The sequence below is a fragment of the Muntiacus reevesi genome, chromosome 20, assembly GCF_963930625.1.
Source record: "Muntiacus reevesi chromosome 20, mMunRee1.1, whole genome shotgun sequence".
NCBI classification, from domain to species: domain Eukaryota; kingdom Metazoa; phylum Chordata; class Mammalia; order Artiodactyla; family Cervidae; genus Muntiacus; species Muntiacus reevesi.
Window position 1 is genome coordinate 12,046,793 of NC_089268.1, and position 22,242 is coordinate 12,069,034.

At 44.7% G+C, this 22,242-nt stretch overlaps 1 protein-coding gene and 1 non-coding gene across 3 annotated transcripts in view; both read left to right on the forward strand.

The window, feature by feature from the left end:
* MAPK14 (mitogen-activated protein kinase 14) overlaps positions 1 to 12,837 on the forward strand; it is a 75,421-nt gene extending 62,584 nt beyond the window's left edge. Inside the window, exons 9-12 of one of the 2 annotated variants that reach the window (XM_065913173.1) lie at positions 2,273 to 2,352; positions 4,631 to 4,709; positions 9,294 to 9,467; positions 10,443 to 12,837. In XM_065913173.1, the coding sequence (XP_065769245.1) occupies positions 2,273 to 2,352; positions 4,631 to 4,709; positions 9,294 to 9,467; positions 10,443 to 10,510 (401 nt within the window). In that variant the 3' untranslated portion in view covers positions 10,511 to 12,837. The remainder of the gene's footprint in view (positions 1 to 2,272; positions 2,353 to 4,630; positions 4,710 to 9,293; positions 9,468 to 10,442) is intronic. The other variant, XM_065913172.1, reaches the window with a different exon arrangement.
* Positions 12,838 to 17,153: 4,316 nt separating this feature from the next.
* On the forward strand, positions 17,154 to 17,260 carry LOC136151959 (U6 spliceosomal RNA). The gene has a single exon (XR_010660121.1). It is a non-coding gene; the product is annotated as a U6 spliceosomal RNA (small nuclear RNA).
* Positions 17,261 to 22,242: the final 4,982 nt, after the last annotated feature.

Here is a 22,242-nt window from a genome sequence, read left to right on the forward strand (position 1 = left end):
GATATGTGCTGTTAGTCAGAAGAAAAAGGGTGGGTATAAAATGATAATATTTACCTGTTGTAATCCTTTTTTTAATTGCCTGCCCTAATAATGAAATGTATTTATGTGAAATAGAGCGCATCATACATTTCAACATCTCTCGCATAGAAGTTGAGCTTAATAAAATTGAGTATCAGAATACAGAAGTTAAATAACATTGCACTGAGTATAGGAATAAGAAAATGTGTTTTTTTCCCTTACGGTGAGTGCACAAAAACTAAACATTGAAAAGAGTAGACAAGATTAATTTGATGTTAGTAATACTGCTCAAGTACCAGTTTATCTTAGAAGCATGTGATGTGTGAAACATGATGTCTAAATAGCAAAACCAAGTGAGTAAAATTGTTTAAAGCTTTTCAACATGAAAAGAAAAACGTATTAGAGAAGGAATGTAGTAAACCGAGAAAGCCAATAGCTATTTTCCTTACTCCTGAAAAGTAGTGAAGTGATGCCATTATTATTGATTGATGGAATTCGGTCAATAAATACGAGAACATTCTGAGTAAGAGAGTATAGGAATAGTTGGACTGACTGAGAATAAATTAGAATGTGCTGTGAGAAAGAGGGTAAATGAGTCATGATGGATGTCCAGAGAATATTTTTTGGTTGGTGACCCAATACCTATAGTAATCAGTGAAAGGACAAAAATAAAAAATAAATCATATGAAGAAAACAAAAGCCCTTTCACTGACTCACTCTCCAAAATTTTGCTGAAAATATTTTCTTCCTGAACTCCTGACAAAAAAGGGATATAATAACCTATTTGACTAAAGAAGATTAAAAAAAAAAAAACACGGAAATGTACAGACCAAGTTATTGTTCACAGAAAAGAAGAGAAAGGTGGCAGGATTTCAACATTTTAAAACGCAGCTGATACTATTATTGCTGGCTTAGTTAGTGACCCCCTTTTGTTTCTTTCTCTTAGCATGCAGAGTACTGTTTGTAATTTGTTTAGAGGTAAACCTGAATTTATTGAGAACGTTAGAAGAACTTCACACCATCTTTTGGATTTGCTGGCCTGTCTTTGGGCCAGGGAGCATGAGAGGCAGGGTGGAGCCATGGCTCCAGCTCTTTCCTAACAGCCAGCCTTAAACATGTGTTTGTAGTAATCTGACCACTAAGGAATTTAAGTTCTGAGGATGAGCTCAACTGGAAAGATCATTGAGAGAAGCCACAAAGAAGTGAAATTATTTGATTACGGTACTTACTGAAAATGGTGCTACAAGAGAAGGAGGGAATTAATAAATACCAAGAAAGGGGATATGAAAAGGTTTTTATTGTGCTGAGGATTTTAAAAATCCCACCACTCTGCTTTAACAGCAATCCATGATAAACTAATAGTTCCTGTGATTGTGTTAATATTGATGGGCCAGCTAAAAGAGAGAAGGTTAGAGTGCAGTGTACCTATGTCTGCATACATTGGGAAAACCTCAGAGTTCTGCCTTTGTCAGATCAGATACTCAGAGTATTTTGCCAGCTTCCTCCCGGATGTTTTGTAAGCGAAGTCAGTCTGTTCACCTGTTAAAAAGAGACTTGTGGGAGAAATCATTGTGGCATGCTGTAATACCATCGGCAGCTGTGACTTCTGTTTTGTCTCTGCTGTTAGCTTCTCATTTTCCCCCCACTTCCCCTTCACTTACATTGTGTGTTTGTGGCATGTATTTTAAATGTATCACTAACTACTGTCTTTAAAGCTTGGCCTTGCGTGTCAACACACATACCACCTTGGTCTTACATTAAGGAGGGGTGGTATTTTAGAGAATCACCAGAACCTGTGCCACAGAAATTTAACCTGTACCTGAAATGGTTACATTGGATATTTTATTTTGTCTGAAGTTGGATCAAAATGTTCTGAATCCTCTTCATTTACCCCACAAGCAAATAGGTTGTGGCCATCAGTACTTGGAAACAGTTCTCTGGCTGGCATCCCGGGTCAAGGGGCAGTCTCTTTCCAGGGAGCGTAAATATTTCATGTTAAAGATCATGCTAAAACCAAAAAAAAAGTTTTTCTTCTCCACTTGGCCCATCACTGGCTCCATGGCTACTAACTCTCATGCCATTCACAGATGCATGCTTTCACATGCAGCCTTGGGCTCTGACCTGGGTTGGGTGGGGTGGGTGGGAGTAGATTTTTTGTTTGGGGGTGGCTTTTTGGCCTTTTCTAAAACTTTTTGAGTTGAAAGTTATTTTTTGCACTGTATGCTTAACAATGCCCTTGACTAGGCATCTTAAGATATTAACCAGCTTCAGCAGATTATGCGTCTGACGGGGACTCCCCCTGCTTATCTCATTAACAGGATGCCAAGCCATGAGGTGAGAACAGATTGACTGTTGAGGAGTATCTATTTCAGAAGGCCACATTCGCATTTTATTGCCACTGTATAACCAACACAGATTGTAACGTCACTGAATGTTTGCATGCGCCTCTAGGGCGACTAAGGCAATGACTGTCTATGTGCTATTACAAGACTTGACGTTTGGGATTAAAATGTCACCCAGTCCTGTGAATGGAGAATATAATTTATAGGCTTGTACATAGAAAATGATGTTATTTATGAATTTAGTGCTCAAGAGGAGGTTTGTGTTTTCCTAGGGTCCTATGCCTACAGTCAGGGTATGCTACCATCGAATAATTTTTAATTGGAGGTGTATTAACTGAAGGCCATTAGCACATTTTCCTATTTATCCATTTTCTTAATGACCAAAACAAGAGCCTTTATTTAAAAACACCTATAAAATATCTAACGCTGAAAAGTTCTATATTTGAAATAAAATATGCAAATAATGTAGAAAATCAGGAACACTTTGAGAGGGTTAGGTGCCTTTTTTTTTTTTTTTTTTTTTTTACCAATGCTTGACTACTTAACCTAAGTCTACTTTTACCATCAGAGGTGATTGGGGCACTTCTTTGTAAGATGTCCTTAATCTTTTGGGGAATCAGGTTAGCCACATGGCTTTATTCAGGTAGTCTTTTTATTTATCTTATTAGAGGTAAGACTGTTCTCTGTATGACATGGTCTCTCTCACCTCTGTTTTCCCTTTCTTCTCTTATCTACATGCTCACATAGGAAGAGATAACAGGCTTGTCAATAATTCAATTCCTAGAGCTTTCTTTTCAAATTGAAAAGATTCTCAGCTGCTTCTCAAAGTGGGCCTCTCCTGTTTGCTCTGCATGCAGTGTTGAAGAAGGTGAAGTTATTAAGAGGAACAAACTACTATGTATAAAAGAAAGCTACAAGGATAGGAAATATAGCATAACTCTACATGGAATATAATTGACAAGAAGTTTGAATCACTGTTACAGACTGTAAATAATATTATATATATTAATATTAGTGATCTAATTTATATATATATGTAATTTTTTTTAAATTTAAAAAGGTGAAGTTGCCCTAGCAGCTAGAATTTTTTCTGATCTTTTTATGTGTGTGTATATTTTTGCCTTTATTTAGAGCTATCAGCCCTTGAAAGTATTTTAACACCTTGAGTTCCTTAGAATAAAGTCAGAAATTATCAAGTTGAAACATCCTTAGAAAATGAGAGCAGGCTTTCCTTTCTAAAGGCAACAGTGATAGCAGCTGATGTTTATTTGAGCTCTCCCTCTGAACCCAAGTATGGTGCTAAGGAGGGTATTGGTTTGTTATCACAAGTCCTCTCTCCTGCCCTTTGAGGTTGGCACTATTGTTAATCCCACTTTATAGATGAAGAGCTCAAGACTTAAAAGAGAGTAATTCAAGTCTGTCCCACCCCAAGAACCAAACATTATAAAATCTGAATTTGTATATAAATGTTCTTTTGTGTCAAAATTTTAGTTGGAAGCTCTCTCACTAGTTTTATCTTGCTTGAGTATCACGATAACCATATGATATAGGCAAGCCAAATACTAATATCTAATAGTAATACTAATATTTTAAAGATGAGGTCATTGATACACTAGTTAAGACTTGCCCAAGAAGATGTATCTTATAAGTGGTAGGGGAAAGCCTAAGCTGTGTAACTTATAATCCACTATTCTTTATTATGTTTATTAAGTTGGTTTAGTATTTTTTTTAAATGTGTTTGAACCTCTTAGCATAATATAAAGCTTATGTTTATTTCCTTGTTACCAAAAATATTTTGTTAACAAGGTTTAATACTGACATCCTTTTAATATACTGAGAGTCCCTGATAAGATCAGCTCATCAAAAGATGGTTGATCTTAGACTTTCTTTGGGAATACTAAACCCTATGCCAACTTCAGCTTTTTCAGGAAGACTGTCTCAGGAAGGGCTACTTCTCAGGTATCTTGGCCTCATTGTTTTAAACTTCTGATCATGTGACCAGAATGCTAATGAATGGGAACTTAGCTGGTTAGCACTTTTGTTCACTTGAAATTTAACTGTGAGAGAGCAGGAATAAATAAAGATGATGATGGTAAATAAGAAGGTTAGGATGGCGGGAGAGAGAAGTCTGTGATGAATATCAGCAACATTCATAAACACTGAAGCTAGCAGACTTTGTCAGTTAACACTTGCTCTATGACAGGACCAGGGATCTTTGAGAGCAGTAAAAATATTGAACAAAGCCATTTTGAAAACCCTTTGTTTTGCAGGCAAGAAACTACATTCAGTCTTTGACCCAGATGCCGAAGATGAACTTTGCAAATGTATTTATTGGTGCCAATCCCTTGGGTAAGTTGACTGTATCCTCGTCTTGTGGATATTGAATTGGCTGTGACATAAGTTAGGGATCCTTTTGACTAAATATGTACTGTTAATTAAATCTCAGAAGGTGATAAGTAATGCTGTGTTATCCATGTTTGTACTGTCAGGTTGTTTATCTCATGACATGCTTATATCATTTAAATTATGATCACAGAATTTGATGGGGGAAATAAGCGGGAACGTGAAGGAAGGAAAGAAAGTAATGGGAACGCTGGGAGAAGAGATCGAGGGACACGGAAGGAAGAGAAACGGAAAGCCTGTAACTCGGTCATCACTGCTGCCGTTTCGCGGTGTCAGCACTGAGCTGGAAACAACCAAAGCACAGAGTGTAGTTAGCGACCCCCCCCCCCCCCCCGTGCACCCTACAGTGTGGCCCACTCGGCCTGCAGCTCCCCAGTGCTACAGATCCTGTCATCCTCACGTCCTTTTCCCTTCCCCTGTCCTCTTTTGCCTTCAGACACCTAACCATTCTCTCTTCTTTGTGAAGCTTTGAAGAACGGCTCTACCTTCCTTCCTGTCACCACCATTCCCAGGGTCTTTGGCAAAGGGACGTGACCGTGGCAGCTGCAGGATGTGTACTACCTTGGCTGAAAAGGAGTTGCTTTGTTCCTTAAAACTGGGGGCTGTTGTGTACTTCTTTTGGTCCCCAAAAGTGGCATTTGCCTGAGGTTCTAATCCCCTGACTCTAGGAAAAGATGGGGGACAGTGCTATCCAAAGAAAGGCAGTGTCAAAGAACATTCAAACTACTGTATAGCTGAGCTCATTTCATTGCCAGCAAGGTTATGGTCAAAATCATTCAAGCTAGGCTTCAGCAGTATGTGAGCTAAGAACTTCTAGATGGACAAGCTGAATTCAGAAAACACACAGAGGAACCCGAGATCAAATTGCCAACATTCATTGGATCATGGAGAAAGCAAGAGGATTCCAGAAAAACATGTACTTTCTGCTTCACTGACTATGCTAAAGCCTCTTGGACTGTGTGGATCACAACAAACCATGGAAAATTCTGAAAGAGATGGGAATACCAGACCACCTTACCTGTCTCCTGAGAAACCTGTATGCGAGTCAGGAAGCAACAGTTAGAACCAGACATGGAACAAATGACTGGTTCAAAATTAGGGAGTATGACAATGCGGTATATTGTCACTCTGCTCATTTAATTACATGCAGAGTACATTGTGCAAAATGCCAGGCTGGATGAGTCATAAGCTGGAATCAAAGATTGCCCAGAGAAATAATCAACAACCTCAGACATGCAGATGTTGCCACTCTAATGGCAGAAAGTGAAGAGGAACTAAAGAGCCTCTTGATGAGGGTGAAAGAAGAGGGTGAAAAAGCTGGCTTGAAACTCAACATTCAAAAGACTAAGATCATGGCATCCTGTCCCATTACTTCCTGGCAGATAGGAGTGGAAACAGTGGCAGATTTTATTTTCTTGAGCTCCAAAATCACTGCAGACAGTGGCAGTGAAATTAAAAGATGCTTACTCCTTAGAAGGACAGCTGTAATAAACCTAGATACCATATTAAAAAACAGAGACGTCACTTTGCCAACAAAGGTCCGTATAGTCAAAGCTATGGTTTTTCCAGTAGTCAAGTACGGATGTGAGAGTTGGACTATAAAGAAAGCTGAGTGCCAAAGAATTGATGCTTTTGAACTGTGGTGTTGGAGAAGACTCTTGAGAGTCCCTTGGACTGCAAGGAGATCCAAGCAGTCCATCCTAAAGGAATTCAGTCCTGAATACTCATTGGAAGGACTGATGCTGAAGCTCCAATATTTTGGCCACCTGATGCAAAGAACCAACTCATTGGAAAAGCCCCTGATATTGGGACAGATTAAAGGCCAAAGGAGAAGGGGCGGCAGAGAATGAGATGGTTAGACAACATCACCAACTGAATGGACATGAACTTGAGCAAACTCCAAGAGATAGTGGAGGACAGAGGAGTCTGACCTGCTGCTGTCACAGTCGGACACAACTTAGGGATTGAACAACAGCAACAACAGAAAAATCAGACACGGCCCTCCCTATGACAAGAGTGGAGCAACGCTGTGATAATAATACGATCAACCTTCTTCTTTTTCTGAAGTTGTATCTTAGTAGTATGTTTTTAAATCTCGGTTTCAGTCATTCCTCTGCTTAAGGGTCCCAGCAGCTGTGCTTCGGGTTTAGTTTCATCCGAGAGCTGACGACAGCCTCTTCAGAAGTTGGAGTGAAGGCTAAGTGGCTTTACCTTTCTAAGTACTTCATCCACAGTGATTGCTTGAGAGCGGTTTAGTGTTGCTATGATAATTCTTACAATAGCAGAGATGCTCATGCTTTCTGAAGTGTTGAGCTTGTCGGCCTTGGAGATGGAGAATGTGTCAGGTCTCAGCTGGATCACGCTTACGTCTAAGAATAAATCCATGGACTCATCAGGGGTATACAGAATTCTGCCAGGGTTGGTTTGGGTTTGCATCTGCCCTGGTTTGCTCTCACTGGCTTTGTATGATTTATTTATACTGTATTATCTAGTTCAAGGGTCTGTGAGAAGCTCTCTTTGAGTCATTAAGGACTGTAGGATATTAGGAAATTATGTTGTAAGCTGGTAGCTTCCTTGTCTTTAATTCTGTTATGAATTTTTTCATCATCTCAGCTCATGTTTTAGACATGGCAGTGCTCACTGTTTGATTTCCTGATGGTTGGCTCAAAGCGATTTGTTCATTCATTCTTCCAGGGAAGGGGGGATATGTGTGTCCCGGCAGTTTATTGGAGTCACTTCCATCCTGATAAGCATCCCCCTTCTCTGGGATCGTGACATTTAATCATTAAAAAAAAAACTGGATACCACTTAGCACTGTAGACGGCACGTGAGTGAAGGAGGCTTTGGGCCACCTGCTGCCCAGCACTGCAGCTCTCAGTATTTACACAGATTCTGCCAGTCCACTGCCAGACGCTGACATCGTGTAGAGTCTCTTCTTACAGGCGGAACATGGTGTAGCCTGACCAGGAACTCGTGCCCAGCATGTTAACCCAGCAGGAATACACCAACACTGTAAAGGTTGACAGCCCTTTTTTGTCCGTCACTGACTTCATGTTTCACCATTATTCTCAAAACATGAAGTAAAACTTAAGTTGCTGTTTGATGCGTGTGTATTTGTATCTGTCAGGATCTTAGAGGAATCTTTTTCTTAACCTTGATCTTAATTTATCAAGGTGTTGGTTATAAGGACATAGTTCATCTTACCCTGGGGTGGCAGAGACTCTAGATCATATGCTCGAGACAGCACCTGATGAGGTGATTGTTTCTAAGAAGAGGATATATGTCTAGGCAGTTTTCTGAGTGCTTCAAGGTGTAAACTTATGAACTTGACACATAAATATTCCCTTTGTTACTGTATTCCTTGGAAACCCACATTCTCTTTTGGAAGAGATTCAACTCTGGAATTGAGCCTGAAGGATGGGAGTCTTTCACAACCTCCAGTGTACGCAGTGTGGATCTCTTCAGGAAAAGGACACACACACACACACCACCACCACCACCACCCCCGCCTTCACTACCCATCCCTGCGCCCTCCCACATTTAAAGAACAATCAATAATTTGCAAGGCCACAAATGCCTTTGCTTCACAAAAGTGATAACTGTGGTCATTTATTATTTGTCCTCCCAGGTGCTACCATTCTGAAACTCAAAACATCATCATTTATAAGAATTAGACGGGGAAAAAAACCCACGGTTCTGTGACCCCCCCAGCTAATGAAATAGTTGCTGGGAAGGAAAATCAATGGATGCTGAAAGCTATAAGTGAAAGAAACTGATACTCACTTAGTGCTGACAGGGTACTTGCTTAAAGCAAAAAAGAAACAGCTTAACCCAGTGATCAAATTTAGCATCATTATTAATGGGACAGATGGCCCTAATGTGCCATTAAGTACACAGCATCACCTATAAAATATTTTTGCCAAAAATGTTTAACCCAGTTCTTACCAGATTTTAATTGACCAGGGTTTTCAGGAAATACAGAGGACAGAGGAAAACAAGGGTCCGGATACGTGATAGCACAGAACGGTTTTGGGGGGAAGCCTTTTCAGGTCAAAGTTAGGAAAAATAGGGGCTAGAGGTGGGGGCGGTTATTCTAGAAATAGAAGAGACTAAGGAAACTCAACAAAATGAAATGCATGGTCCTTAGTTGGATCCTGGTTTGAACTAGTTACTAGATATAAAAAACAACTTTAAGATAATTGAAGAAAACTTAACATGACCTGGATTTTAGGTGATGTTTGGGGATTATATATTTGTCAGATGTAATAACAGTTTTATGATTGTATAGGAAGCTGTCTTTATGGTGGAATATTTAGAAGTAAAAAATGCATGTCTGTAATTTTATTTTAAAATGATTCAGCAAAATTTCTATATATAGATAAAGCTATAAAGTAAATAAGATATAAGTAATATATCTCAGAGCAGAAACTTCAGAGAATTCTTTGGGTATGAAGGATTGAAACTCTGTGTTTGCTTAATAAAGCATAAATTTTGGTAATGTGTTAAAAACTCTTCATTTTTCCTTCCCAGCTGTCGACCTGCTGGAGAAGATGCTTGTATTGGACTCAGATAAGAGAATTACAGCAGCACAAGCCCTTGCACATGCCTACTTTGCCCAGTACCACGATCCTGATGACGAACCAGTGGCTGATCCTTACGATCAGTCTTTTGAAAGCAGGGACCTCCTTATAGACGAATGGAAAAGTAAGTCATAGCAAGATGAACATCTAGCTTTTTGAGAACCTAGATTTAAAAATCTTTCCTAGGTGAGCCACTAACCAAAAGCTGTGAGGGTGGGGGGAGTTTTTTCTGGTTATATCCAACTCATTAAAACTTGCAGTGAGGGTCTCTTCCGTGGAATGAGTATGTTCCTCTGTTGTAGATGATGCCTGTCTGGACCTTTGAGATGCTTCTGTCTGGTCTGATTTTGTGCACAGCCCCTTACGTCTGCATAGAGCTTTGAGGTTCTCAGAATGTCTGCATTTATACCATCTCTTTGAGCTAAGTAGGGAATAGGAAATTTTTACAGCTTTACAAACAATGAAGAGCATTTATATCTTATCTCTTAGCTTAGACCTAGTTAAGGATACAGCCAGAAATGGAACCCAGGTCTCCTAGACCCAGGCTCATATTCTCTTCATAAAACACAAATCCAGAACTTGAGTCAAATCCCAAAGCCAGGATAATCTGTTGCTGTAGCATATGGGGGAATTCCCTTATGGCTCACCTGGTAAAAGATCCGCCTGCAATGCGGGAGATGTGGGTTCAATCCTTGGGTTGGGAAGATCCCCTGGAGAAGGGAAAGGAAAAAAAAAAATACCCACTTCACTAGTCTGGCCTGGAGAATATCATGGACTGTATAGTCTATGGGGTCGCAAAGAGTCAGACACGACTAAACGACTTTCACATTGTTAGTACATTTCCCAAATAATTGGTTTGCTACTTTTAAGCATCTTCTCCAGAGAGCTTTAAAGAGGAGGCACTGATGACACAAAAAATAGTTCTTTTATATGCATCCTTGAACTTTTGGGTCATCACACGTTCACAAAAAGCAGTGAGGCCCGTTGAACCAGTAGCCTAGACAGGGAGGGGAGGGTCTTGAGCTTAGAAGTTAGGGTGGCTTCCCAGCAAAGTGACTGTCTGAACTCTCACATCCTCCTTTTCCTTCCTGGTTTCTAGGCCTGACCTATGATGAAGTCATCAGCTTCGTGCCGCCACCCCTTGACCAAGAAGAGATGGAGTCTTGAGTGTCTGGTTTCTATTCTGTTGATCCCACTTCACTGTGAGGGGAACGCCTTTTCATGAGAACTCTCAAAATATCATTCAAGTGCCTCTTGTCGCAAAGATTTCCTCCATGGTGGAAGGGGTGTGTGTGTGCGTGTGCGTGCATGTGTGCGTGTGTGTGTGTGTGTGTGTCTGACTTTGTGGGAGGGTAAAACATGATGAACAAACTATCACAGTGACTCTATGTGGAGTGACAGATGCTCCGTGGCAGCCTCTGCTTGCTCTTGTTCGTGAGAGGCCGTGAAGCAGGCAAGAGCTGCCACCTTGTATGGTTTGTTAAAAGCAAAGTAAAAAAATATTAAACATCCCAGACCCCAGTCATGCTTTTGCCATCTTGGCCTCTCTGTGGCCCCGCCTTGATGCTGAGGGTTGGGTTTGACCACATCCCACGGTGGCACAGAGAGAAGGCTCACACCTCCTGGCTGCTTCACATGGGGAGCCGTCCCTCATTCTGTGCCAGCCAAAAAGGACCAGCTGGCTTCTGTGCACTAAGTCTGTGACTAACTTGCTTAGTGTGGTTCTCGGAACTCAGCAGGTATACCTGAAACCATTAAATATGTTCGTGCCTTAAAAGGAGAGAAGAAAGTGTGGTTAAGAGAGTGCAGCAGATGAAGTTCTGAGCCAGGCAAGTAGTCAGGCTGTCGGACGGCCACTTGTGAGCCCCGAGGAGCCAGGGCGCCTTCGAAGGCACCCCGTGTGCATGTGTGGGCATGCGTGTACGTCCTCCCCTCTCCTCCTCCCTCACCCCGCCCCACCCCCAGGTGCCATTGCCACTCCTCTGCACACCCCACCTTCAGTGCAGAGGTTGCTTAAGTACTGGCCCAGTAGTCAGAGCTGGTTCCTGCTGTCAGTGTCCCTGCTGTGTGCTCTCTATTCCTAGCAGAGTGATGATCTGTTTTGCACGTCTTGCTATTTGAGCATGCACGGCTGCTTGTCCTCTTCTCTTCGGGAGGCCCTGGTGCCAGGCAGGTTTGCCAGTGAAGACCTTATGGGTAGTTCAGGACCCGTGTCACCTCGGCTGATGCTAAGGGCAGGTGACGTCATCCTCTCTTCAGCCCCCAGTACTATTTTGTGTTGAACACAAGTGATAACTCCAGGTGCTTTTGATGTGAAAACTATGAAGAAATGGAACAGATGGATGTATAGCATTTCCATTCTTGCCATCTGGTTTCCAACAGACTATTTTTGGGGAGCCGTCAACCAGGAAAGATCAGGGTTTGTCCCAGGAATATCTTAGACTTTGGAAAACAAGTCATTCTCTTCACTCCCAGTAACCAATGCTAAGACATGCTGAAAATCAAAGTGAAAAATAAAAGCTCATGAGGCCAGAAACTCCTTTTGCTATCGTTGTCTAAATATGATTATTTTTTTAAAAAGCGATGAGGTATCTTTTCCACCCTTCTTTGGAAAAGGGTCTTCTTGGCAGCTTAACATTGACTTCCTGGTCTTGGTTTGGGGAGAAGTAAATTTTGTTTCAGAATTTTCTATATGGCAGGAATCCTTTGAGAATGTGATTCCTTTTGATGGGGAGAAAGGGCAAATTATTTTAATATTTTGTATTTTCAACTTTATAAAGATGAAATATCCTCAGGGGTGGAGAAGAGTTGTTTTCATAATTTTCTGAATTTCAGGCATCTTGTGATACATAAGGGCCCATATATTTAAACCTTTTGTGAAAGAAAAAAGTGTAGATCCACTTCCAGTGTTGGCTGTGTGACAGAATCTCATATTTGGGCCAAGATGTTTCCATTTCTCTCACGGTGCAGCACTGCCTGCACTCCAGAGGGACAGGGTAGGACCCACAAGTCAACTGGAGCAAGAAGGAAGGAGGCAGCTGGTGGTGATCACACCTCACCCAAGATCTGCCCCCTCTTTAAAGGAAAATGAACGCAAAGTCCTCATCTCCTCTATATGCAGTTCAAATCCTCATGATCCACAGCAAGATGAATTTTATCAGCCATGTTTTGTTGTAAATGCTAGTGTGATTTCCTACAGAAATACTGCTCTGAATACTTTTTTTCGTAAAGGTCTTTGCACATGAGACCATATACATGTTAAGAGGCTGAATGTGCCAGGAGCCCGGACTCAGCTGGAGGAGCCTGTGGAAGAAGAGCTCCTTGGTTTCTGAGCGCAATGCTCCCATCTCCTGATTTCTCTGAACAGGAAACAAAAGAGAGAATGAAGGAAAATGCCGTCTTATTTGTATTCATGAACTTGACTGTAATCAGTTATGCCATATAGGATATCATACAATACCACTGGTTAAAATAAAGCCTATTTTTCAAATTTAGTGAGTTGCTCAAATTTATTATATTTTCCTCTTGATTGTTTTTGTTCAATGCACAATATAGCATTATATCAGTGGTCTTTCAGCTGCTGCCTGGCATATGTTTCTGACAGATCTTAGTATGACTCCTCTAAAATGTAGAAGACATTTATAGAGCTCCTTGTGCAGTTTATGATGAAGCAGATCAGAGTCTTCAATGTGGGTGGGAAAAGCAAAGGACAAATAAACAAGATATCACACTACAGTCTACACTTGGGTGTCAGAGTGGCCTCGGACAGAGGTCAGCATACTGGGGCCCAGGGACCAAATCCAGTCTACCTACCACCTGTTTGTGTAGCCCACTAAAAGCGGGCTCTTTACAATTTTAAATGGTTGAAGTCAAAAGAAGAAATGATATTTTTGTAGCATGTGAAAAATAATGTAAAACTCAAATTCCAGTGTCCATAAATAAAGCTGTATCAGAACACAATCACACATTTGTTTATGTACTGTCTGCGGCTGCTTTTCTGCTACAACAGAGTTGAAGAGTTGTGACAGAGACCATATGGCCCACAGAGTCTAAACTGTTTACTCACTAATTTTACAGAAGTTTGCTGACCCAGGCCTAGCATTTGAATTTCCTCATCTGAAACATGAAGTCTTTTTAAGTATGAGTTCTTTTCAGCTCTGACATTCTCAGACTATCTGTACAGAGTTATGCTTTTATTTAAAATTGTAGGGAGAAGTTTGGATGTGTACACTGTTCATAGACTTTTGAGCAAATGTATTTGATAACTCTTCTGTTGCATGGTGGCCCTTGACAATATTCTTCAAAACTACTGGATTGCATCACAGGATTAAAGAGTCACGAGGTCTCACAGCTGTTCTCAGGGCCTGTATTGTGGCGTTCCCTTTCTCAGTAGCCCAGGAATGCTGACGGGGGTCCCAGGGTGGGTCGTGAGGCCCAGCCAGTGAGGATGTGAAGAGTGTGCAGCTGGGGGTTTTGTCCTGTGCTCTGTTGGTCCTTGACTGGCAGCTGGGAATAATGACAGGGATAGAAGGCAAACCAAGCACAGGCTCTTGTCTTCATGCTTAACCCCCGCCCCCCCAGTGACTTCTTAAGGGTGAGAGAAAAAGGACTCCGTTTTTACATGTGATACACCAGCCCCTATAAAGAGCCGACCGTTGTAGGAAATATTTTGCCTTTCCATACAAAATCTGCTGTGACACAGCCTTCCTCCTAGGCTGCTGAGAGCAGAGGACCTGCTTAGCTGAGGGAGAGGGCTGGCACCAGAAAAATTTCACCTAAAAGTGAATCCACTTAAAATGGGAACCAGAGTTTCATTGTATATGGTAGGGATGGCCGGTGGGGGGCGGGTGGGGGTGGTGTGGAAGTCTAATGGGGACTTTCATCATGAAAACTGAACAGAATTATAAAAGCTTGTAATTTCAAAAATATTAAAGAATTATATGATTATTTTTTGAGTGAAACCATGTTTAGCATCCTACAATATTATTCCCATCTCATTTTTGCAGCATAATCACAGAGGGAATTTTTTCCAAAATACGTGAGACCTGGGACTTCCCTGACTGTCCAGAGATTAAGACTCCACACCCCCACTGTAGGGGGCACAAGTTCAATTGCTGGAAAGGGAACTAAGATCCCTCATTCTGCTCAACAAGGCCAAAAACAAGACTGAGATCTCCCTCAGTTTTCCTGTGGTCGGCACTCTCTCGATATTCACACCACTCTTTTATAAGCGATCGCCTCTCCCTTTACTGAGTCTACCAGGTCCCAGTTGCCAGTGCCTTTGCTTGAGATTGGAGCAGTTTTCTAGCATTACTTGTTCATCAAATCCACTATTTGCAAAATTTGCAGTTATTGCAGTTAATCTGTATTATGTTTGCTGTCTGTCATATGCTTACAATATGATCAATTAGAGAGTAACAAAAGACTCGAATGGGTAGGATAGGCACTTGTTGCCATATCTCATGCAGCCCACACTGGACCTCGCCCAGGTCCCAGCGCCCTCCCCTGCTTCCTTATCAGGGATAGACACGCACCTCCGCCTGGAGAGAGGCAGGCCAGTGAAGGGCTGCAGCGGCCACTTTCTTCCCTCCCTTCAGTGCTTCTCTCCACAGCTTCATGTCACTTCCCACCCACCCCCGCCCCCCCGCCATGGCATTGCTCTGGAGGCACAGTGCTTTCTCTGTCTCCTGGTCTTTGTAGGTGACAGTCCCTCTGCCTAGGACCCCCTGCCTTCTCCTTCCCCATTCCTCTGGGCTAACTTCCCTGTCACTTCCTCCGTAAGCCTTCCCTGAGCATCCCCAAGCTAGGACTAGGCGTGCCTTCTGGGTGCTTTTTTGGTACTCATCTGCCTTGATCAGGGGTGGCACTGATCATGTTGCTTGGCCATTGCCTGGTGTCCGTATCACCTGCTCAAGAGAAAAAACACGAAGCTTAAGGACACAGGCTCTGGAATCAGTCTGCTTGAATTCAAATCCCAGCCTCTCCTCGTGGTTCAATCTGGGAAAATTATTTTTCTCTCTGAACTTACCTCACAGGGTCATGAGGGTTAAATGAGTTAAAAGTATGTAAAACCCTTAGCATACAGTAAGTGCTCAATGTTAGCTTAGGGCTGTATGTCCTTGAGGGTACAGACTCTTGTGTAAGAGTATCCCCATCACCTCACATGGTACCTGATGTACAGTAGGCATCTCATCTTTATTGACTGAGTCAGTGAATGACTGTCATCTTTTTATCACTTGTAAATCATCTTGTCCTCTGTTTCCTGTTTTTAAAGCTGACAGTCCATAGAAGCAAAGACCATCTAAAGAAGAAAACCAAATATGTACAGATTATCTGCCCTAAGAAACTGTGTTGTATGGAAGTTTCCAGTTTAAGAAACAAGTATTAGAATGAGTTTCTGATTCTCTTGGCTTCATCTTGCTTGTCATTCAACTTGGATGCATAACAACTTAATGAACTGGAACAATAATCCAAAGGTTATTGAAAATAACTGTTATTGAAGATGTCTGTTGTCCATGATCTAGATAATTAGTTTTCTCACCCATCTGCCAGTTTAAAGTGAAAATACCAGGGGCAAAGAATGGAATTGGAAGTCTTTAGGGTATCTTGCACTCATTCAGCCATTCCACAAACAGCTTTGGGGTAAGTTCCACTATCAGGCACTGAGAACATTGGAAAAAATAAGATTCCTCTTGGGGTTGAGGTTCTAATGGGGTGTAAGACTCATCAACCATGACTGTACTGCTTGCTTTCCTGGCATGGCAGAACAGAACCTCTGAGCATCTGTTGCTTGTGGCCATTTCTGGGCCAGATGCAACCTTTGGTTACATCCTCCTGGTACTCAGCAGACGGGGAGCGGGGTTCTCCCGTGGGAGTCCTGGGCCTGTGTGTCCTCGGGCGTTACCTTGACCTGATCAGCCGGCTCCACTAGCAGGGCTGCCGACCACGTGGCCATCTGTTTCTGGTTGAGATGTGATGTCATTGTACCCAGGCACGAAAGCCCATTCCCGTGCTGCCATTGCTCAGACGTGACCCATCGCAAGCTCACAGCTCTGCCCAGTGACCAAGGCGGTGACTCTCTGATAATAGCTGCTGACAAGGTGCCTGTGGTAGGGAGTGTCCCCATCTGGAGGCTGTCCTCCCCCCCCAGGCCCCACCCTGCTCCCCGCTCCACCCAGCCTCTCCCAGGCCTGCTTGGGAGTCAGATACCCACTCTAGCATGTCCTTGTAACTTGCACCAAGCGTAACTAGTGTCAAGGCACCTACTAGGGTACTTTTTCTAACAACGTATTGTTATTGCTCTTTCATGACACAGATGAAACATGTGTATTGCTGAAAACTTTTGAACGTAGCTATGGAACATCTATTGTCCCACTACCTGGAAATGATAGCTGTTGTCAGGTTGATGTAACTCCTAGAAAATTTTCCTGAATCTGTAAATATATGTAACTTTTATAAAAAACAGATGGTTATTATTCAGTCATCTGTGTCAGTAGATGGTGTTGAAACAACTGGACCTCCTCCTTTCCTCCCTTTAGCCACGATCACTTACACGCAAATCGAAGATTTAAATGTAGAAAGGTGTTTGAAGCATATCCCAAGCCCAGAAGCCATAAAGACAAAGGCTAATAAACTTGGTGACACACAGTCTGGCAGGATTTAGTAAAGGTGGAAGCTACCCATCCCTCTGAGCCTGCATTCTGTGGGCATGCTAAATGGTTTCAGTCATGTCCAGCTCTTTTTGACCCTATAGACTAACCCAACAGGCTCCTCTGTCCCTGGCATTCTCCAGGCAAGAATACTGGAGTTGGTGCTCGCTTCGGCAGCACATATACTAAAATTGGAACGATACAGAGAAGATTAGCATGGCCCCTGCGCAAGGATGACACGCAAATTCGTGAAGGGTTCCATATTTTTGGAGTGGTCGTAAGCTGTTCTTTCACAGACTTCCACCAAGATGGAAAATAAACCGTTTCTAAAAAAAAAAAAAAAAAGAATACTGGAGTTGGTTGCCATGCCCTCCTTCAGGGGCTGGACCCAGGGATCGAACCCACATCTCTTATGTCTCCTGCATTTGCAGGCGGGTTCTTTATCACTAGCGCCTGGGAAACCCATAGGTGTTCAGCAAAATTTGGTTGAATGGATTAAAGCTTTATAAAGCATTGCTGAGTAGGTACTGAGGACAGAGAGAAACAAGACACTCATGCCCTCAAGAAACTTAGAGTTTAACTTTGAAAGTTAACCGACAGTTCAAGTCTAGGCCTGCTGAGCCATGATCCTACGGGAGTCAGAGGAGGGAGAGGCCCGTGGAGAGGAGTGGCCCGCCTCAAAAAGTGCTCCTGAGCCAGGCCTTGAGGCATGAGGGTCCTCTCCATCCTGGCAAAGCAGAGGAATGGCATTCCAGAAGGGCAGCTCAAGCAGAGGTGTGGCGATGGAGATGAGTAAGATGTTTGTGAGATGGTTAGCCTAGACGCTGTGAAGGATCCGATTAGCAAGAAAGGCAGGGCCCTGATGAGGGCAAGCCTTGTCCAACAGGCTAAGAAGTTTAAATTTGATCCTGAAGGCAACTGGAAGCTAAGAGGGTGGGGAGTGACGAGGAGGCGAGGCTGTTCCAACCAGGAAGATGAGTCACAGCTGGTTCGCCTGTTACACCTGCTCATCCCGGCTCTCAGGCTGCCCAGCTGGTGTGCCCTCCCGAGGTGACCAAAGCTGGATCCCCAGCCCCCTGCAGGTTAGGAAGGGCGAGGCCTCAGGGGAGGCCTGGCAGGGCCTGTGAGGCAGGGTGAAGGGGACCAGCTGGTGGTTTGTACCCCAGGAGTCCCTTACGAATCCCTGTTGCCACATCTTTGCTGGAGCTGCTCTCGGTGGCTCATGGGAGCTGATTTTATGTCTGTCTGCTCAATTCTGTGTTCAGTGATGTCAGGTTGGTAGTGTGGACTTGGCCAAGATTGACAAGCACTAGGCATCGGCGTTCCCATCCCCCAACGCTGGTTGTCCCACACAGCACTGGCTGTCTCCTTCTGGAAGTCAGGGGGATTCAGTTATTAGATTTGGAGAAGGGTAGGAAGCGAGATTCTCTTGTTTTTTGGCCACACTGCACGGCACATGGGATCTTAGTTCCCTGACCAGGGATTGAACCCCTGCCTCCTGCGGTGGAAGCACAGATTCCTAACCACTGGATTGCCAGGGAAGTCCCGGGAGATTCTTATTTCAGGAAGCCAAATGGAGTCTTTAGGAAAATCAGTGTCTGCCAAATAATAGAGCCGCCATCAGGAGGAATAAATTCAGATCCCTAAGGAGCAAAAGGTGACTTTACTGGCACCATCCAATGCCATTGAGCATGGTACTTACTAGCACTGACTCTGCAGTGCGACCCTCCTGAGCTTGGATCCTGGCTCTGCTATTTACCAGCTGTGTGACCTTGGGCAGGTCACTTAACCTCTCTGTGCCTCATGTTTGTCTTATGTAAAATAAAGGCAATTCTTATCCCATTTCATATGGTTCTTGAGAGAAATGAGTTACATGTACATAAGCTCTTTGAACAATTTCTGGCAAATAATTAGTGCTCTGGCAAAAATATTTTTTCAGTACATAAAACAGAAAGATACGCATTCAGAGAGGCAGTGTCACTTACTGAAGGTCACATAGCAAGTCAGAGGCAGAACTGGAATCAGAGCCCAAGCCTCTGACACAGCCGGAAGCCTGACTAGTCTTGCCTGGATTTCTTTGACCCTGACAAGGGTTGTGGGGATGGTCCATGTGTCCTGAGGTTGGATATTTACATCGAGAGGGTGGAGCAGGCTGACCCAGTGACCTCTGTTCTGGAAGGGCAGGTTGTTGAGATGTACTCTGGGTGCATAACCTCCTCGGCCGAGCAGGTCACACCAGAGCCAAGTCTGCACGGTGACCCCATTACCGAAGTTTGGCAGGTCACTGGAGCCAGGACTGCCCCAGGCATAAAGATGAGTTTGGCCAACATCCCCATTACAAACAAGACAGAGGTGTATGGTGATGACAGTAGCTCCTAGTTATAAAGTCCCTACTATGTACCTGCCACTCAGCGTATGCAGGGAACTGCTCTAGGAACTTGGGATTCAGCAACAAACAAAACATAAAATTCTGACTCTTGTAGACCTGACATTTATAAGGGTGTAGATATAAGACAAATAACGGGCTTCCCTGGCGTCTCAGACAGTAAAGACTCTGCCTGCAGTGTGGGAGACCTGGGTTCAATCCCTGGGTTGGGAATCCACTCCAGTATTCTTTTTTTTTTGTTTTTTACCCTCCCGTATTCTTGCCTCAAGAATTCCATGGACAGAGGAGCCTGGCAGGCTACAGTTTATGGGGTCACAAACAGTCGGACATGACTGAGCGACTGACACTTTGACTTTTCACACAACATATAAGATAAATAGAGGCTTGAAGGAAACTGAGGCCGGGAGAGACAAGTGGGGTATGGCTTGAGGCGGGTCGGGGGGCCTCTCAGAGCAGGTCCTGCGGGATGGGCAGGAATACCAGGCACAGGCCTGCAACCCAGCACCCCCAGTCTCACTAAACCCTCCAGCCGGGTAGGTGTCGCTCTCCCACTGGACTGATGAGGAAGTTCAGAGACATGCATTCAGCAGCTCATGGCCACACACCTCAATGCGTTGGCCTGAGATTCAAACCCAGCTCTGCTCCCAGTCCTCATCTACCCCCCACTGGTTTGGGGGAGTACACGTCCATCCAAGAATGTGGGTGTCATAAAGCCTGGGGGTGTGGGGTGGGGAGCAACTGGGGTCCTGGGGTGAGCAGGTCTGTGGTTCACTGGGGACCACCTCTTAGAAGAGGTGAGTTTAGAGTCCGTCTTTAAAGACCAGGAAGGAAGGGCAACTCCAAAGGGTGGAGGGTCTGGCTTCTCTAGAACCTCAGTGGGAGCAGTGAGGGTCATAGACAGGGAGGGGCCCACTTTGGAATGAAGTTGCATGCAAATTCTTGGGCAGAGAAGAGGTCCCCAAGTTCGGGTTGTGCACCCTGGTTCCTAATCAAGCGCCTTTCACCACCACACAGGGATCCAGCCTTGCACACGCAGCATAGCACGCCAGGGCCTCGCCTCAGGCAACGATGGCAGAACAGTGAACTCGCAGGGCAGATGGTGTCTGACTGACAGACCCCGCACCCCGGCTGCCTCCTGGGAGACAGACGCCAAGCATCTTCCCCACCATTGCTCCTTCAGATCCACCATTTGGGTCTTCACACCACGACCCCTCACCACCTCTGGTACCCATAAGAGACAAATCTATATGGTTCCTTCACTAAGTCTTTGTAGTAAGTCCTCTACATATAAATGAGTCCAACCTAAGTTAGCCAAGTGCCCAACTAACACAATTGCAGAAAGAAAAGAAAGAGAAGTCACTCAGTCGTGTCTGACTCTTTGCAACCCCATGGACTAAAGCTGACCAGGCCCCTCCATCCATGGGATTTTCCAGACAATACTGGAGTGGGTTGCCATTTCCTTCTCCAGGGGATCTTCCCCACCCAGGGATCAAACCAAGGTCTCCCGCACTGCAGGCAGACGCTTTACCATCTGAGCCACCAAGGAAACCCAATTGCAGGGCAAGCTGCAATTTCACTCATGCCTAAGGTGATGGAATGCACATTTCCATCTTGGAAAGATCGCAACTTGAAGGTTCTCATGTAGGGGGCTTATTGTACTGAGCACCTGCTGGGGGCCAGGGTGGTGCTGGGGGCTCAGCAGTGACCCAGACACTATCCCTGCCCTCCCAGAGCTATTTGTCCAGTGGGGGAGATGGACACCTCACAGAGGACAATGCAGGTTAGTTGAAAGTGATGGTTCAGTGGTTTGGACTCTGTTCTTCCACCGCAGGGGGCCCCAGTTTGATCTCTGGTCCGGGAAACAAGGGGCTTCCCCAGTGGCTCAGCAGTGAAGAATCTGCTTGCAATGCAGGAGCCATTGCAAGCAGAGGCCAATCTCTGGGTCAGGAAGATCCCCTGGAGGAGGACATGGCAACCTACTCCAATGTTCTTGCCTGGGAGAATCCCACAAATAGAGAATCCTGGTGGGTCACAGTCTGTAGGGTTGCAGAGTTGGATACGACTGAATCGAATGAGCATGCACAAATACACCTGGGGAAGTAAGATCCTGTGTGCCTCCCGGCATGGCCAAAAAAAAATAAAGTGTTCAAAAGGATGATAGATGCTACAAAGGACAATGCAGAGATCAGAGGGAGCTGAGACCCAGACTTGGCTGGAATCTTCCACCAGATGGACCCCAGGCCACGTCTTCACAGGACTGGGTCAAGGACGGGAGGCCCAGTCCTGTAGGCTGGGTGAAGGGAGGTGGGTCTTGGGGTGGAGTAGGGAGGGTGGGAGGGACAGGCCGATGTAGGGTGTGAAGAGGGGCGGTCTGCTTTCTGGGTCCCGCGAAGGCTGCGGGGGGCGCCGCCAGTCTAGCAGAGCCGGCCGTACCCCGCACTGTCCACCAGGGGGTGCTAACGCCGTGGCAGGGAGAGAGGACCAGGTCGGCGTCAGGAGCGGGGAGGCTGAGTCCGCAGCTCCTCGGAGGAGGGGGGCCGGTGAGCATTGGGCGTCTGATGCTCTGTTCTTGGGACGGATGTTCCGTTCCGGGCCTGAGTCCCCTCGAAGTGGAAGAGGTGTGGGGGGCGGGGGGAGACATTCAGGTAAACCAGAGGCCAGGAAACTACCCCCAGGTGTTCTGAGCTGGAGGATTTGACGGAGACTGTTGGGGCCCGGGAGGAGGGGGAGGGCAGGTCAGACGTGGGAACAGAGTGGAAGCCTTTGGAAGGAAGGCAGACACCTGCTCCAACCCCCCCGCACCCCGCCCCCCCGATCCTCCTGCCTCACCCCTGTGCTTGTCCAGGTGTTGTTCCAATGACGCC